Source organism: Salmo salar, chromosome 10, assembly GCF_965601325.2.
Source record: "Salmo salar chromosome 10, fSalSal1, whole genome shotgun sequence".
Taxonomy (NCBI): domain Eukaryota; kingdom Metazoa; phylum Chordata; class Actinopteri; order Salmoniformes; family Salmonidae; genus Salmo; species Salmo salar.
Window position 1 is genome coordinate 67351614 of NC_138300.1, and position 19626 is coordinate 67371239.

The 19626-nt window shown below is 41.1% G+C and overlaps 1 protein-coding gene across 2 annotated transcripts in view; it reads right to left on the bottom strand.

Annotated features, from left to right (window-relative positions):
* Positions 1-2646: 2646 nt before the first annotated feature.
* The window catches only part of cpt1ab (carnitine palmitoyltransferase 1Ab (liver)), an 83380-nt gene continuing 66400 nt past the window's right edge, over positions 2647-19626 (bottom strand). For both annotated transcript variants that reach the window (XM_014123865.3, XM_014123864.3), the window contains exons 10-19: positions 18139-18334; positions 11114-11302; positions 9480-9585; positions 9213-9329; positions 8883-9047; positions 7527-7658; positions 5660-5812; positions 5251-5364; positions 4828-4920; positions 2647-4615 (exon numbers count right to left, since the gene is read on the bottom strand). In XM_014123865.3, the coding sequence (XP_013979340.1) occupies positions 4529-4615; positions 4828-4920; positions 5251-5364; positions 5660-5812; positions 7527-7658; positions 8883-9047; positions 9213-9329; positions 9480-9585; positions 11114-11302; positions 18139-18334 (1352 nt within the window). In that variant the 3' untranslated portion in view covers positions 2647-4528. The remainder of the gene's footprint in view (positions 4616-4827; positions 4921-5250; positions 5365-5659; positions 5813-7526; positions 7659-8882; positions 9048-9212; positions 9330-9479; positions 9586-11113; positions 11303-18138; positions 18335-19626) is intronic.

Consider the following 19626-nt stretch of genomic DNA (forward strand, 5'->3'; position numbering starts at 1 on the left):
GGAACTGTTTTAACTAACCTCCAGATGAGCTTCAATGCCATACAACACTTCAATGCCATACAAAACTAAATGCATGCTCTTCAACCGATCGCTGCCCGCACCTGCCCGCCCGTCCAGCATCACTACTCTGGACGGTTCTGACTTAGAATATGTGGACAACTACAAATACCTAGGTGTCTGGTTAGACTGTAAACTCTCCTTCCAGACTCACATTAAACATCTCCAATCCAAAATTAAATCTAGAATCGGCTTCCTATTTCGCTACCAAGCATCCTTTACTCATGCTGCCAAACATACCCCCGTAAAACTGACCATTCTACCGATCCTCGACTTCGGCGATGTCATTTATAAAATAGCCTCCAACAGTCTACTCAACAAATTGGATGCAGTCTATCACAGTGACATCCGTTTTGTCACCAAAGCCCCATATACTACCCACCACTGCGACGTTTACTCTCACGTTGGCTGGCCCTCGCTTCATACTCGTCGTCAAACCCACTGGCTCCAGGTCATCTACAAGTCTCTGCTAGGTAAAGCCCCGCCTTATCTCAGCTCGCTGGTCACCATAGCAGCACCCACTCGTAGCACGCGCTCCAGCAGGTATATCTCACTGGTCACCCCCAAAGCCAATTCTTCCTATGGCCGCCTTTCCTTCCAGTTCTCTGCTGCCAATGACTGGAATGAACTGCAAAAAACACTGAGGCTGGAGACTCATATCTCCCTCACTAGCTTTAAGCACCAGCTGTCAGAGCAGCTCACAGATCACTGCACATGTACATAGCCCATCTGTAAATAGCCCATCCAACTACCTCATCCCCATACTGTATTTATTTATCGTGCTCCTTTGCACCCCAGTATCACTACTTGCACATTTATCTTCTGCACATCTACCATTCCAGTGTTGAATTGCTATATTGTAATTATTTTGCCACCATGCCCTATTTATTGCCTTACCTCCCTTATCCTACCTCATTTGCACACACTGTATGTAGACGTTTTCTACTGTATTATTGACTGTATGTTTGTTTATTCCATGTGTTGTTGTATATGTAGAACTGCTTTGCTTTATCTTGGCCAGGTCGCAGTTGTAAATGAGAACTTGTCTCAACTAGCCTACCTGGTTAAATAAAGGTGAAATAAAAAAATAAAAAAATTCAGATCAGTATTCAGACCCTTTACTCAGTACTTTGTTGAAGCACCTTTGGCAGCAATTACAGCCTTGAGTCTTCTTGAGTATGACGCTACAAGCTTGGCACACCTGTATTTGGGGAGTTACTCCCATTCCTCTCTGCAGAGTCTCTTAATCTCTGTCAGGTTGGATGGGGAGCATTGCTGCATAGCTATTTTCAGGTCTCTCCAGAGATGTTCGATCGGGTCCAAGCCGGGCTCTGGCTGGGACACTCCAGGACATTCAGAGACTTGTCCCAAAGCCACTCCTGCGTTGTCTTGGCTGTGTGCTTACGGTCATTGTCCTATTGGAAGGTGAACCTTCGCCCTAGCTCTGGAGCAAGTTTTCATCAAGGATCTCTCTATACTTTGCTCCGTTCAGCTTTCCATCGAAACCTGACTAGTCTCCCAGTCCCTGCCGCTGAAAAACATCCCGACAGCATGATGCTACCACCTTGCTTCACCGTAGGGATGGAAGCAGGTTTCCTCCAGACGTGACGCTTGGCATTCAGGCCAAATAGTTCAATCTTCGTTTCATTAGACCAGAGAATCTTGTTTCTCATGGTCTGAGTCCTTTAGGTTCCTTTCGGCAAACTCCAAGTGGGCTGTCATGTGCCTTTTACTGAGGAGTGGCTTCCCTGGCCACTCTACCATAACGGTATGATTGGTGGTGCTGCAGCGATGGATGTTCTTCTGGAAGGTTCTCCCATCTCCACAGAGGAACTCAATAGCTCTGTCAGAGTGACCATCGTGTTCTTTTTCACCTCCCTGACCAAGGCCCTGATTGCTCAGTTTGGCTGGGCAGCCAGCTCTAGGAAGAGTCTTGGTGGTTCCAAACTTCTTCCATTTAAGAATGATGGAGGCCACTGTGTTCTTGGGGACCTTCAATGCTGCAGACAATTTTGGTACCTTTCTCCAGATCTGTGCCTCAATTTAGTCCTGTCTCTGAGCTCTACGGACAATTATTTCGACCTCATGGCTTGGCTTTTGCTCTGACATGCACTGTCAACTGTGTGACATTATATAGACAGGTGTGTGCCTTTCCAAATCATGTCCAATCAATTGAATTTACCACAGGTGGACTGCAATCAAGTTGTAGAAACAACTTAAGGATGATCAATGAAAACAGGATGCACCTGAGCTCAATTTGGAGTCTCATAGCAAAGGGTCTGAATACTTAGTTAAATAAGGTAATTGTTTTACATTTTTCATAAATTTGCAAAAATGTCTAAAACTGTTTTTGCTTTGTCATTATGGGCTATTGTGTGTAGATTGATGAGGAAATGTTTTAATTTAATCAATTTTAGAATAAGGCTGTAACGTAACAAAATGTGTAAAAAGTAAAGGGGTCTGAATACTTTCTGAATGCACTGTATGTTGAAAAAAGCCCTGGGAACACTTTTGAGTAAGTAAAACTGCAACGAGCCCACAATAGACTGTACAATGTAAAAATGTAACTTCACATTCAAAGAGTCAGAGTTCAGTTGGTTGACATTCGCTTTTATTGGGTTAAAAAGTTTTGGTATTTCAGCTGCTTGTCTTTTTACACGTATCTTTAAATTAGCTAGCTTCTTCATCAAAACCAGGCAGAAGTGTAAACGGGTCTACATTGAGAAGTTGTATTACAACTACAATAGATTGTTTTCCACGTATGCAATAACAAAGTCAGGAATAACAAAGTCATGTCAAAAATGTTGTTTTTTTAATCATAAAATAAAATGTCCTTTTCACTTCCTAAATGAGCAAAGAATTTATCTTGGTTACAAGTTAGCCTACTACATTTTTTAAAGTCTTTCCTATGTAGTATAGTCCTATACATCATTGTCAAGTCCTATGTATTTTGCATCTGTGTACTGCCCCAGTATTGTCCAAAAATGTTTACATTCAACACACTGCAAGTCTCTTGAGACACTGTATTCATGTTGGTGAAATACGAGTCGACCAATCTCTTCACTTGAAAAAATTATCTACAACAAATGGAACTACAACACAGTCGGTCGACATTATTATGATATACATCATGACAGTTCACCCCTAGATGAAAAGTCCCTTTATAAGCAGATATAGTCAGATCGTCTGTGGTCTGAGACCTGGGTCGTGTTCATTATACACAAAACTGAAGAAAAAAACAGTCCAACAAGAAATGCCTGTTTTCACTTTCTGTTGCAAAATGTTATGCTACGGTGTGCCCTAATGAAAACAACCATGGCTAAAGGCTACAAAGGCAGTTAGGCTAGTGTGATCTGAAGGGCCAGTCCTGTAGAGCGCTGCCAAACAAAAAGTGCAGTGACCGCCCCTAACCCATCAACAGCTGCAAGGAGAGGATTCAATATTTAACATGCAACGCAGGGCCACGTTCAGTAGGCAAACATTTAGGAATGTCATGATTTGAAGTGATTCCTCTTTCTTTTTGTTCTACGTTCCACAACATCATGCCATGCTGAACTTGGCCCAGGCGAGATTACTCCCAAACGATACCATATCTTCCTTCTACTAAAACACAAATATCCATGTTTACTTCGAACGACTATCTGCTGTGTGGCGTTATATTCTGTATTCTAAATTGCTTTTTTTACCCCTAGAGAATCATTATGGTAGTTACTCCATCTAGCCCTTGGAGAGGCTAAGTGGAATTTTCACCATAGACTTAAATATTTTCAGATCTACAGAAGATAGAAGTTAGAGGCTAGAGTTCCATTTGGAATTCTGCAGTAGTAGTGCATCCCAAAACCTTACTGTACACGCCAAACCTGTAATGCTTTGGCAAACTGAACCCTAAAACTAGGCCAAGTTAAAAAACCTGAGTATGAAAATGACAACACAACAAAATAAACTACTTTATCACTAGTTATAAAAACATAGCAGCTAAAATAAGATAAAACTGGCAGTACACATGATAAATAACACAAGATAGATCTAGGATCAGTTTACTCTACTCAAATATTACCTTCATCATTAGAGGAACAAAATGCAAAACTGAATTTAGATCAGTGTCTAGGGACAACTTGAAAGTACTCCCACTCACTGTCCTCTCTCATTGCCTCTCTACATTAGTGGGTCACCAAGGCACTGGTGCATACAGTCCGGCAGAGAAACTGCCATTTTTGATCTTTGTGCTAAATGCAGTTAAAACTACCCCATCACAAGAATAAAACAAAAAAGCAACAAAGCGAAATGTGACATAAATATCCATTATTTAAAATGTATATTTTCCACACTTAATTAATGTTATGAAAATGTATAATTAACTTAGAAATAAAAATGCAACAATTTCAATGTAAAAGCTTCGGGAAGAGCATGCCTTTTTGTTAACAAATATTTAAATTGTTTGTTTTATTTTCTTCAAATTAGGAGATAAAAATCACTTGATGTCTTTCTTGTTGAGGTCAAACAGACCCTTAAGGTCCAGCATGGCCTGTTTAATGTTACCCATGAAGCGGTGGGAGTCCTAGAGAGAGAGAGAGAGAGAGAGAGAGAGAGAGAGAGAGAGAGAGAGAGAGAGAGAGAGAATGATATTTAGGAGGGATAAAAAGAGGCAGGGTAGGCAGAGAAATGTGTGAGAGAGAGAGAGAGAGAGAGAGAGAGAGCGCACTGTAAAACCAAAATTGTAGACATGGCAAATAGCATATCTAAATGGAATTGTAACACATGTAAACATACGGTCTCTGGACTAGAGTGTTTGCTGGAGATGTGGAAGTTGATGAGGTCCTCTCCAACAATGATGTAGGACACTCCGTAACCGTCATCAGCCACCTGGAGGAGACAATCGTAGATAAGCTCTGTCTCTTTAATTAGGCACCAAACTACCTAGACTTGTCCAATAGGAAATGTTCATTTTAGTTGCAAAATGTTTTTAAACATTTTATTTTGAGTGTTCTAATGAACACACACCAGGTAAGAGATCATCCTCTTTAACATTCCCTAAATGGGCCCAGATAAATTGATAACTTCATCACAAACCACCAGTTCAGATCACAATCTTTTCTCCCAAATGCTGGGTCACTGCTTGGCGAAAGACTGAGCTATTTGCTGAACATGGACGACATTTAGAAGGATTCAGCAGTGAGAGAAAAGAATACTCACCGGGCCGAAGCCTCCTCCGGAGGTGACATAATGAGGGTGTTTGCCCAGGTCAAAAAGTTCCACCTGCTGCATTGGAGTCTGACTGGTGGACAGCCTCCAGGGTTCTGACAGAACCTGCAGTACACAGAAACAGACAGTTTAAAGGTAGTTCAACCAAATTACACATTTGTATCATTACCTTGTTTTCCTGAACTGAAAACCAAGCTCAATGGAGAATCTCCATGTATATTTATTTTTAGTCCAGGACTAGGCTTAATCTGTGTCCGGGAAACCGGCCCTATGAGTTTAATAAAGTCAAGACAAGACATTGACAGAGACGGGCTCATCTTTTGTGTGTGTGTGTGTGTGTGTGTGTGTGTGTGTGTGTGTGTGTGTGTGTGTGTGTGTGTCCGTAGCAACCATCACTCACCTCATGGAGGAAGGGAGAGTCCACTCCCAGGTACTTGGAGATGACGTAAAGGCAGAAGAGGTGACGGTCGATGCCCTTCCCTATCATGGCCTCACGATACATGTTCTGATGCTTCTCTGATGCCTCCTTCAGTAGTCTCATACGCTCCTCTCTCTGGGGAAAGAGAGAGCGAGAGATGAGGTGAGGTAGAACCATAAGGATGAAGGGAAAGAAGGAGGTACAAAGGCATCTTGACAATCTAGCCAAAATGTTGGGCATTGGCTTCTGTTTCTCTTTGTTTAACCTTGTTATTTTTGATTAAATTAACCCATAAGAGTCTAAGCCCTATAAAGCAGGGGGAGGGGGGTTCTACTAAGCAACTGTACATGGAATTGTTTTAAGAAGGTCATACCATGGATCCTTTAGTAATTAGATTTTTTATTTTAAGACCCCTTGAGGTATCAAAAAAATATATAAAAAATGATTCAAATTTTTTGGGTGGGCCTTAATGCTATTAGCCCATACAAACGCATTGAATAACAGATTCACTACATTGAACAACAAAAATAAGTTTGTTCTGAAGTGTCTGTCCTATATCAGAGCGATATATAATATATATATTTTTTTTACATGTACTGTATACTGAACAAAAATATAAACGCAAAATGTAAAGTGTTGGTCCCATGGTTCATGAGTTGAAATAAAAGATCCCAGAAATGTTCCATACAAACAAAAAGCTTATTTCTCTCAAATGTTATTCACAAATGTTTAACATCCCTGTTAGTGAGCCTTTCTCCTTTGCCAAGATAATCCATCCACCTGACAGGTGAGGCATATCAAGAAGCTGATTAAACAGAATGATCATAACACAGGTGCACCTTGTGCTGGGGACAATACAAGGTCACTCTAAAATGTGCAGTTTTGTCACACAGCACAATGCCACAGATGTCTCAGGTTTTGAGGGAGTGTGCAATTGGCATGCTAACTGCAGGAATGTCCACCAGAGCTATTGCTAGATAATAGAATGTTCATTTCTCTACCATAAGCTGCCTCCGTTGTTTTAGAGAATTTGGCAGTATGTCCAACCGGCCTCACAACTGCAAACCACGTGTAACCACGCCAGCTCAGGACCTCAACATATCCGGCTTCTTCACCTGTGGGATTGTCTGAGGAGAGGAGGGGGGTGCTGTGGAGTATTTCTGTCTGTAATAAAGCCCTTTTGTGGGGAAAAACTCACTCTCATTGCCTGCGCCCCTGCCCAGTCATGTGAAATCCATAGATTAGGGCCTAATGAATTAATTTCAATTGACTGATTTCCTTTTATGAACTGTAACTCAGTCAAATCTTTGAAATTGTTGCATGTTGCGTTTATATTTTTGTTCAGTACTGTATATTTAACCCCTTATTTCTGGCACTAAACAGTCTCCTTTAATACTTCCATACATTTTTTCAACTGGTACCAATGGACTTTCAGACAAGTCTTGTGAGGCCTGTGGGTGTCTTAGAGCAAAATAACTGGCATGTACGTGAGAGTCTCACCTTTGCACAGATGAGTCATATTAGTATGTAGCCCAACCTGTTTGGACATTGCTGTACAGAAGGAAGTTGGCAGATCGGTTGTACCAACTTCAGACGTGTCTCAATATGCTTGTGGGGGTCGTAGCGCAAAACGGAGAACACCATCGTGTTCGTGAGTCCCATCTTTCATAATAGTTTGTAGGCCAAACCGTTTGAACGCTACAGATGATTTTGTGAGAAGACTGATTTTCGGAATGTCTCATGGTTTGACTAACACCGCTCTAGCTCCGTCACCTTTCACCGCAGATGCGGAAGTGCAACATCGGCGGATGTGGTGAGGTGAGGGGTCGATGTGAACCCTGACCCTTACCGTCTCGTCTCTGATCATGGAGCGGACGAAGGCGCAGGTCTCCATGGTGCAGGAGCGCACCGTCTCCGTACGGCCCTCTCTGAACAACCGTGTCATCGATGCCTCGTACGTTAGACAGAACTTTCCCTTATCCTGCAGAGAACATACAGTATGTAATAATAAACATGCCGTCAGCTGTTACACATCATGGCTTAATTTTTGCCTTGTACTCCTAGGGGCAGTTTCCCTGACAGTTTAAAGTGCAACAATAACTACAAAAACAGTGGAGAACAATAACAACTGTTATCGTTGGTTCTAGCCTCTGGTCTAAGCTGTAAAGTACAATGAATGTCTTTTGAATAACCGCTCAAAAGCTCTGCGTTTTGAATGCATGTTACATTACGAAATAACTGTATAGAACATGGACATTCTACTGCAAAATGAATGAAAATAAAATTATGCTGACGCCATCTAAGCTGCTAATTTTCTCATTGATGAAACATCTGATCTCAATACATTTTTCTGTTCACACAAATACAATCTGTTATGAACACAGTACACCACGTTTTGTAGACTTGACATTTTAAAATGTTTGAAAATGTTTTGTTGTTTAGAAGGAGTGCAAGGCCGAATTTAGTTTGTGCACACGCGCACTTCACAGACGAGGCATTCCCTAATGGAAATATGCAAACACACACCAATAAGATCTCGCTTTGCCCACCTCCTTGCTTGTTCTGCCCCGAAACAGATGAACTATCTTGGGTTAGTTATAAATCTATTTGATAACATCTGTAGTCCAACTGAGGCTGAAGCATGGGGTTGCCAATGTGCATACCCCCATTGGGCTAATCATTAGCTAGGTCCCGAACTCTAAAAATTGTCTTGTTACAAGTTAGCAACATATTGATGACTTTACTATCCCCCAAAAAACACAGTGACTATAATGTAGGCCTACTACCTGTTACAACTGACCCGTGTTACATTTGGCCCCTATGCACTCACGGTGAATAGAGCAGCGCTTACATTTAATAAAACATTCATTTTTAAGAGTTGAGAAATAAATGTAATAGCAATGGAAAGCTGTTGTAGAGGAAAAGTAAATGTGGACAGTTCTAGCATCTTCAAAGTGCATGTTGACAGATTTTTTTGGATTATGTTCAATATTTTTTGGGTGTGGCGGAGTGGCGCTGCTAAATAAATACAAGGGAAACATTGGAGTTTACAGTGCGCAACACGTCACATCGTATCCGGATGATATTTGTCTTTTTTTTTTTACTTGTTCACTTTGACAAGTTAAATCTATATTCTGCTTGTCTGACTATTTGCGTGAAGGTCGAACCCAGAATAATCATAAAATATATTTTGAAGTCTCTTCACCCTGAAGTGTGCGAGCTGCAGGGCAATCTGGATGAACGCATCCGGGCTTGTGCGGCACTTCTTGATCAGACCCTTGCCAAAGTCCTTAAAGGGGTAGATGTGCGAGTCCACATCATCTGCCAGTGCCTGGGCCAACTTCAGAGAGCTCTGGATTGAACTCTGGCACTGAGGATCACAAGATAACATAGAACACAAGTCTGTCAACTGGTGGCCCCCGGCCCAAATCCATCCCCACAAGCCAATTAGATGTGGCCTAAGGCTTAATGTAGTTGCAAGCCCCTGACATAGCCAATAGTAGTGTTAGCAGTTCTGACGAAAGTGAAATAGAACCTCTGCAGGGATGTCCCACTGCAGCCTCTGGGGTCCGGGCAGGTTGGGGTGGGGCTCCCCGTTACAGTGGCCCTCCTCAGTGTAGCCCAGCTCCAGAGGGTCCATGCACAAGACTTGCTGAGAGACAGAGGTGAGAGACAACATAATTGACAATACAATGACAGAGCTCAACTCTTTGGATTGAAAATCTTCCACAATATATTAAAAGGACAGACCACCGAATGCTCAATTCACAAATAAGCTGATTGGTTGTTGTATGGGACATACCTCCCAGAGATGGCCTATGATTGGTGCGTCGGCCCAGGCATGCTCGGCATTCAGGCCCATGGTTCCATTCTTGAAGACGATGAGGTTAAAGGACTTGTCAAACCACCTGGAGAAACACAGCACCATGTAAAATGTATCTTAAAGGGGCATTCTGCAGTTCGAACAATAACAATAGTAGACACCCCGCCAATGATTTACTAGATCGCTGAGTGATGGGACTGGAGAAATGAAACCACTCTCAAACTCATGGACAGCGCTATGGATACAGGGACTGACCATTCATGATATCAATATTATAGTTTTAACCATGTTTTGAGGCTATACATTGTTTGTTTACAAACTAAGGAGTAAAACAAGCGTATATTTGGGGTTTTAATAGGGTATGACAGCCGAACTAAGCTCATGACTCATCTATAAGTTATATTGTTCAATATTCAATGGAGGAGGCTATATAATATTAATTTAAAAGTCTAAAAATGGATGTAGCAACTGCAGTGAGATTATGGTAACTGGCCTACAGAAACAGTAGCTTACCGTAATTTCCGGACTATTAAGCGCACCTGAATATAAGCCGCACCCACTGAATTTAATTTTTTTTTTTTTTTTTTAACATAAATAAGCCGCACATGTCTATAAGCCGCAGGTGCCTACCGGTACATTGAAACAAATGAACTTTACACAGGCTTTAACGAAACACGGCTTGTAACAAAAATAAATAGGCTTTAACGAAACACGGCTTGTAACAAAAATAAATAGGCTTTAACGAAACACGGCATGTAACAAAAATAAATAGGTTTTAACGAAACACGGCTTGTAACAAAAAAGAAAAAATTTGCAGTAAGCTTTAGTTGTCTTTTTGCACTGAGTTAATTCCTCATGCTGCTGTTTCCAACATCTTATCATCGACTCATTAAGACCAAGCTCCCGTGCAGCAGCTCTATTTCCTTTTCCAACAGCCAGATCAATCGCCTTCAACTTGAAAGCTGCATCATATGCATTTCTCCGTGTCTTTGCCATGATGAGGGTGACAAAATGACTACCGTAATCAGAATGATGGGAAGTTTGAGAGCGCTCGATTTAATCTAAACAGTAAACAAAAAAGTTGTTTGACCGTAACCCGTTCGGCAATTTCATTGGTCTAATGAAAGCTTCATGCCGCCAAAAAACTGAGCACGTCACAGAATGTGTTTTTTTGGAAAAACAAAAAACAAAAAAATCCATATATTAGCCGCGTCATTGTTTAAGCCGCGAGGTTCAAAGCCTGGGAAAAAAGTTGCGGCTTATAGTCCGGAATTTACGGTAGTCCCAGATCTGTTTGTGCTGTCTTGCCAACTCCTATGCTAATTGTTTGTCGTGAAAATGACCATAGGAGTTGGCAAGACCGCGCAAACAGATTTTGGACCAGGGTGTACTGAAGAAACAGCACAATGTGACATAACCCACTGGGCACACACTGGTTGAATCAATGTTGTTTCAACGTCATTTCAACTAAATTACTAGATATTGAATTGACGTCTGTGCCCAGTGGGAATTGTTCTAATTCCTCAGTGGATTGATAGCCTGAGCTGCCCTCCTTGGCTGTCATATGTTGGAACTGGCTCAATCACAACCTTTGACTGGTTTCAGCCACTCACCTGTCGTAGCATTTGCCGTGGAGGAGGGACTTGGCGTAGCTGTCTAATGATTTCACCGGGTTGTCGGTCTCGTATTTCTGTTCTGAGTCGTCGAGGGTTACGAAGAAGGCAGCCTTCTCAATGGCATCCAGTGACTGCTTGTTCTTGCCACTTCTGAAGTAGGTTTCACGTGCTTTGGCCCATGGTGTCCTGGTGAGCAGGGTTAGAGGTCAAATAGGAGTAGTGGAGTGGACATTAGAGGTTGAGTCGGAAGTGAACATTCCTGTCCCGTCTTGTCCTGTCAATTTTCTTCCAATACTGTCCTGATACCACAACAGTTCTATAAACCCGGAACTTTCCTGTCCCGTCCTGATAACAATCATGCCCATCCCAAGCTCATTTTTACGAGTAGGAATCAGAAATAACGTCCTCCATTAGCTGCTCGTCTATCTGTCCCCCGCTCTGCGTGAGTAGCCATCATTTATACCATAATATATACAGTATATGGTAGCCAAAGCAACTGCTCCGTTTGGCAGTTGTCTGCAGCACACATACAACTGATAACATCCACCATACGAGATTTTGGCCCTCAACAAGATTAAATGGTCGGATGTCTTTGGCAAACCTATCGGCCAACCTTAACTCTTCCACTCAGATGGCATGGGTTTTATTAAATACGAGAACAATTGGGCTTGACCGATAACGTAGTTAGTAGAGCAGCTATGCCACTTCAAGCCGCTTGTCCCGCTCTCCAGTTGGTGCCATGTACTCGGTTCCTTTGCTGTCAAAGAAAACTCAACCAGTGTTCGCACTATCGCCACCTATCGTTGAAAAACACATATTAAACCTGTTTTCACTTTGTCATTATGGGGTATTGTGTGCAGATTGAAGATTTTTTTTAATACATTTAAGAATAAGACTGTAACATAACTAAATGTGGAAAAAGTCAAGGGATCTTAATACTTTCCGAATGCACATTATACAGTGTAGATAATGTACAGTGCCTTCAGAAAGGATTCACACCCCTTGACCGTTTCCACTTTGTTGTGTTAACTGAGTTCGTCAATGATCTACACAAAATACTCTATTGTGAAAGTGGAAGAAAATTTCGAATGTTTGTAAAAAATAAAAAAATAAAAAAAGATATAATAAATAAAACACCAATATATCTTGATTAAAAAATTACTCAACCCCCTGAGTCAATACATGTTAGAATCACCTTTGGCAGCGATTACAGTTGTCAGTCTTTCTGGGTAACTCTTTATGAGCTTTGCACATCTGGATTGTACAATATTTGCACATTATTATAAAAAAAAATCTTCAGGCTCAAGATGGTTGTTGATCATTGCGAGACAGCCATTTTCAAGTCTTGCCGTAGAATTTCAAGCCAATTTACAGACCAGTCAGAAGTTTGGATACACTTACTCATTCAATGGTTTTCCTTTATTTGTACTATTTTCTTCATTGTAGAATAATAGTGAAGACCTCAAAACTATGAAATAACACATATGGAACCATGTAGTAACCAAAAATGTGTTTAAACAAATCCAAATATATTTTAGATTTTAGATTCTTCAGTAGCCACCCTTTGCCTTGATGACAGCCTTGCACACTCACTTATGCAGCTCAACTACACAATACATTTTTTTTTTTAAATCAGCGTTCGACAGGATTACCAACACAGAATGACGAGCTTCTATGGCCGACCAATCCAAACTCCTCTCTTGGCATGTCCAGCCCACTCAATATCTCAGCCAATCATGGCTAGTGGGAAGGTTGCTACTTTTTCGGTGGCTTAACCAAGAAGGCTCGTAATTTAACAATTGTATTCGTATTTACAGATGGCATAGAAGTTTGTTATTAAGGCACATGAAAGTTCACATGTTCAAAAAGGCAATTCTGCCAAAAAACGCATTTTGATAAAAAAACATTTTTTTATGTTCAAATGGCTCTCCTGTGAAGTCATGACTTGCGACACACGCCTAGTTTCCTGAATCGTATCACATATGTTTTATTTAATAGTTTTGATGTCTTCACTATTATTCTACAATGTGGAAAATAGTAAAAATAAAGAAAAACCCTGGAATGAGTAGGTGTGTCCAAACTTTTGACTGGTACTCTATATGGGTCAAGCTACATTTTCAGATATGATATGTTTCAAATTTTGTCAGAAAGTTGTTTTCATTGCAAGTTAAAGCATACTGTTCGCTAGCTAGCGAACGTTAGCTTGCTGTCTCGCTAGCTAATGTTATGTGAATGATCTGTGTAGTAATATTAATTGTCTCAGAAAGTAATTTTAATTGCTAGTTATAGCCTAATGTTAGCTAGCTAGCAAACATTGAACCTAATTGGTTAGCTTTAGCTACATGCATAATCATACTACAACATTTAATGTATGGTGGCTAGCTACAACAACCCATTTGTACTGCAGCTATGGGTTGAAATGATGGTTCATGTCTAAAAATTCTCCACTTCGCCAGATGATTACATGACCCATCAAGTTAGCCAGGTGTGTCTGGGGGTGATTATGGCCATCTATTTTATCTATTTATTTATGTGTGCATGCCTAGACAATAGTGACCCATCCACTTAGCTACAGTAGATTTGGCTGGGGGGTGGTTACAGCATTTCTTTCACATGACCCATCAATTTAGACAAGTGTGTCTGGGTAAGCATCATCTAATAATTATAAAATATTTATACAATATTTTTTATCTGGACAAATTCTATTTTTGATATTGCTACTAGGGAAATAACAATTTCACTCTACCGTTTACACCTTCTGTATCCTGTGCATGTAACAAATAAACTTAGATTTTATTTGATATAGCATGTGTTTAACAGAGACGGTAATGTGAAGAACAACATGACCTGCATCAAAGTCAGATTAGGATGTAGGCCAAGGACTAAATAAAGTATATTTTTACACCTACATTTTTCTACTACTTTCACCACTTTTAGTCTTGAAATCTTTGGTTGTTTACTACACTACCTTACTCACACATGGCCTCACATGTGAATCCTTAAAGAGATGGGTGGGGCTATGGCTTAAGAGGGTGTGAACAATGCTGAATGGGCATAGACTAGTGGTTCCCAAACTTTTTATAGTCCCGTACCTCTTCAAACATTCAACCTCCAGCTGCGTACCCCCTTTAGCACCAGGGTCAGCGCACTCTCAAATGTTGTTTTTTGCAGTCATTGTAAGCCTGCCACACACACAATTTACAAAACATATATTAAACATAAGAATGAGTGTGAGTTTTTGTCACAACCCGGCTCGTGGGATGTGACAAAAAGCTCTTATGAGACCAGGGCACAAATAATAATAATCAATAATTTAGCTTAAATATAAAACCTTATTTGTTCATCGAAAATTGCGAATAACTCACCACAGGTTGATGAGAAGGTTGTGCATAACTCTGCAATGTTGGGTTGTACTGGAGAAAGTCTCAGTCTTAAATCATTTTCCCCACACAGTCTGTGCCTGTATTTAGCTTTCATGCTAGTGAGGGCTGAGAATCCACTCTCACATAGGTACGTGGTTGCAAAGAGCATCAGTGTCTTAACAGCGCAATTTGCCAAGGCAAGATACTCTGAGCGCAGCCCAATCCAGAAATCTGGAAGTGGCTTCTGATTAAATCCAATTTTCACAGAACCGCTTGTTGCAATTTCGATGAGGCTCTCTTGTTCAGATATCGGTAAGTGGACTGGAGGCAGGGTATGAAAGGGATAATAATCCAGTTGTTTGTGTCATCCGTTTCGGGAAAGTACCTGCGTAATTGCGCACCCAACTCACTCAGGTGCTTCGCTATATCACATTTGACATTGTCTGTAAGCTTGAGTTCATTTGCAGACAAAAAATCATACACTGATGGAAAGACCTGTGTGTTGTCCTTGTTAATGCAGACAGAGAAGAGCTCCAACTTCTTAGTCATAGCCTCAATTTAGTCCCGCACATTGAATATAGTTGTGGAGAGTCCCTGTAATCCTAGATTCAGATCATTCAGGTGAGAAAAAACATCACCCAGACAGGCCAGTCGTGTGAGAAACGTGTCATTATGCAAGAGGTCAGACAAGTGAAAATAATGGTCAGTAAAGAAAACTTTAAGCTCGTCTATCAATAAAAAAAAACGTGTCAATACTTTACCCCTTGATAACCAGCGCACTTCTGTATGTTGTAAAAGCATAGTGCAGAAAATACACGAGAGTTCAGGGTGCCTTGCTTTAACAAAGTTAACCATTTTCACTGTATTGTCCAAAATGCCTTTCAAGCTGTCAGGCATTCCCTTGGTAGCAAGAGCCTCTCGGTGAATGCTGCAGTGTACCCAAGTGGCGTTGGGAGCAACTGCTTGCACGCGCATTACCACTCTACTATGTCTCCCTGTCATGGCTTTTGCGCCATCAGTATAGATACCAACACATCTTGACCACCAAAGTCCATTTGATGTCACAAAGCTGTCCAGTACTTTAAAAATATCCTGTTGTCCTGGTTTCCAGTGGTTTGCAGAAAAGGATGCCTGTAAGTGGTGTTACATAGATGCTGTGTTCACGATGCATGATTAATACATAATTCATGGTTTATTTGATGTAGTATATAAATAAATGATTTATTGGTGTATAGATAAGAATTTAAATGTGATGTAACAGGTAAATTAACGTTAGGCCATTGTTTGTGTTTTTATGTTCCATCCCAGAACTAACGTTCTCTGTTGTGTTACTGCTACGGAATTTGTTAATTGACTGTGTGCAATCTAACTTAAGCAGATCTTAGTCATAATTGTTGATGCAGAGGCTAAGAAAGACAGTAAAGGGACTTTCAAGGGACTTTAAGGATTCAAGAACCTCTTTTCAGGACAAGCAGCCAACGAGTTCTCACGGCGTGACATGGATGTTTCGGAGAAAAAGATGTGCAAGGCAATAAACGCCCGTTTCAAGGAACCAACCTGTGTCTGTTGTCGTGAAGAGAGCTACAATGCCTTTCTTAATTGACCCCCCATAAATGTAACAGACATATACCAGGAGCTGCCACATCTGTTGACTCATCCAGCTGTAATGCATAGAATTCACTGGCTTGTATGCAAAGCAGTAATTGTTTCAAAACATCTCCTGCCATGTCACTGATGCGTCATGAAACAGTGGTGTTTGATGAAGTCATTGTCTGTATAGTTTTTTGGGCCTTTTCCCTCAGCATTGTCCCAGCCATATCCGCGCACCAGGAAGAATTAAGTCCTCCACAATAGTCCTGGCCACTCGGTAGCTCACCATATAAGACATGTCTTACTACTTGAAAGTTGTCTTAATTTTCAATTGGCATGTTTTGTTTCTAAATGTCCGCGCAAGAGAGGTTTCATCGAGTTGTGAGATAGTACTTTTTCACATATAACACACTGTGGCTGAGGAAAGGCACTACTCCCAATATAAGTGAACCCCAAATCAATGTAGTTCTCATCATATTTGCGCCTCTTCGATGGTCCAACAACGTCCCTGTCTGTTGTTTGGTGCTTTCCCGGGTAAGGAGACAGTAGCTCTTCGGCTCCATCAGATTCACAACTGTCAGTGTCTATGCTAGCTGGGCTAACAACAAATGTAGAATTACTGATGCTAGCATTGGATGTGCTCGTGGAAGCAGAACAACTTGTGTCGTCAATAGGTGCAGGTGTAGTACTGCTGGTAGTAGCAGTACTACCAGTAGGGCTGGTATGTGTCTCTATGGACGCAGGCCTTACTTTTTTTTTTACCATTTATCAATTTTCGAGCAAACGGAATAAGCAGCAACCACGTTTGGCTACATATGGACCATTAGTGGAATTCCCACGAGAGAGTAGAGGTTAATTCGATTGGATGTTATTTATTTGACTAGGCTACCTGTATTTGATATTGTGTTGTTATTTCGCTGAACACTAGAGAGTCTCATTTTATTTTTGGCAGTGAAATGAGGTTACTCAAGCTCCCTCACGACGCCAGGACAGCGGAGTCAATCACCACCTTCCGGAGACACCTGAAACCCCACCTCTTTAAGGAATACCTAGGATAGGATAAAGTAATCCTTCTAACCCCCCCCCCCCCCCTTAAAAGATTTAGATGCACTATTGTAAAGTGGTTGTTCCACTGGATATCATAAGGTGAATGCACCATTTTGTAAGTCGCTCTGGATAAGAGCGTCTGCTAAATGACTTAAATGTAAATGTACTCAGATGAGAAAAAAACCTCACCCAAATGTATGGCACCATTGGAAAATATAAATGGACTGTTTGAAAACGTGATAAAAAATAAAACAAAGAAAAAAATGTATATGAATTTAAAAAAATGTGAATCACATTTGTATTTGGCGTACCCCCGATGGTATTTGGCGTACCCCAGTTTGGGAATACAAAACATTCAGTCTGTACTTTTGTCCAATGTAAAAAACACCATGTTGCTACATTAGACCGAATTGAGGTGGTGGGTCACATATTAGCCCTACACAGTTACATTTTTTATGAAATGTTCCACACATTACACATTACGTCATTGTGCATTACTGACAAGGGTCATGTTAATTTGGCACCCAACGGAAGACAATGGACTGAAAATGGGAGGGACTACTTAAACATGTCAAAACATTTTAAAAAAGTAAAACGTTTTAATTGTAACTTTTCCTTTGCATGCCGTAAAATAGAATCTTAATACATCTGAGTCGGTCTGAGAGCCCCAGATCCTGACAGCAATTTCTACTGGTACAATTAGTGGTCCCTTGTCATGCACACAAACGTAGCGTGATAGCAGGTCGGGTCAGTTCAATATTCACCAGGGGAATTAGGTACAAAAGCATCCGGCTCGTGGTCAAACTGCTCCGAACTTGAATTCACATATAAGCAACAGTACTTAATAGTCCCATGTCAGGGCACCATAAATGTACCTTAACATAGGAGCTACATTGGGGTATCAGGAAAACAGTAGGTTTTTTAACTGCTACACTGGCATAAGTTACATGTCTAGTGTAGCAAGTCAGTGAGTATGACCCAGGTGCCGTAATGACATCACTTCCTGTCAGAAGCCCCACCCACCTCTCCCCTGCGGTGAGCGCAGCCAGGTACTCCTCCCCTTCCTGGGGCTCGCTCTTATCAGCCAGGATCCTCTCCATCTGCTGCTCGATCTCCCGCGGCAACAGCAGGCGCCCATCATAGAACACCCACACCTTGAAGAAGCGCCCCTTGTTGAAAACGGCGATGTGCTTGCTCTCGTCCACATGCTGAATAGTGTCTGGACATACTCAAAGGAGGGAGGGAAAGAGGGACGAGAGGAAAGAGGGAGAGTTGTGGGAGAGGGTGCAAGGATAGGCAGAACAGCTAATTTATGAGTTTCCGAAACATAATTCCCTTCCCAGCGGGCAAAGCTGGTTGAAATGACGTCATTACAACAAGTTTACAACAAAGTAACTGGTTGTTATTTGGTTGTAATAACGTAATGAATTTTGGGGTCCTTGTATGTATAATTTTTGGGTTCCTTGTACGTAATCAATGTACTGTAAATGCTGGTCCTAGTCAGAGATAATTTAATGATAATTAGGATGGCTATGCTGGCATAGCTCTGTGATCTCAGAGGGAAGGGGGGAGGAGGGTAAAGAAGAGACAGGCATTTCACAGAACTTTATCTGCTTAAGACTTAAAGTTATAATAATCCAATAAAGATGTATAGGGAGTTTGTAGGTGGTGAATTTTGTGGAATTGGACAATATTGATAAGCCAATTTAAGTATGCGTCAAAATATCCACAACAAAAGCAAAACAATGTTGGTGGTAGTCCCATTCTGTGAAATACCAAAACACCATAAGTATCATACAGGAGGGTCGATAAGCATAGTCATCTACGTTGTGAGAGACAGTTTTTCTTATTCAAGTGAACATCTATCCCCTTTTCAAAGGATATTCATTTTGAATAAGAAAAAGTCAAGGGGACTGGTTTATTTGATCCACAAACTAAAGCAGTGTGACTAGGGAGTGTGGGGATGGAATGGGGGCAATGGTTTTGGGTGCGAGTCCAAGCGATTGTTTGTGGAGTAACACATAAATAATAAATCGTATCTTTTTGAAGAAAGGTGTGAAGACATGGCGGTGTTCAGTGATTTCAAACAAGCGTTTGCCCAGTTAGGGGACGGGAGGAAGGGGAAAGGGGTCTACGGGATGCTAGGAACACTTATCCATGGAGCTTTGTTCCCGAAAACAACAACCTCGCACCCAGGTAACATCTAGGCTATCTGCTTAGTTTAATTGCACCTTGAGTAATTTTATCTTTACTTGGGTGTTTATGGATTGGATGTAAGCTGAGTGCTAGGCTTTCTGTATTATACAACATTATCTCATTGCTTAGCCAAACAACTACAAAAAAACTACTAAACACTACTAAAATACTACTGTACTAATATACTACAAAATGTTACTAAAACACTACTTAAATACTGTTTTGGAAGACAATGGAAAAGGAGATGGAGACCGTAACAGACTTGCACCCATGGCAAATGTACCTCTGTTTTAAAAGATATCCATATTGACATTG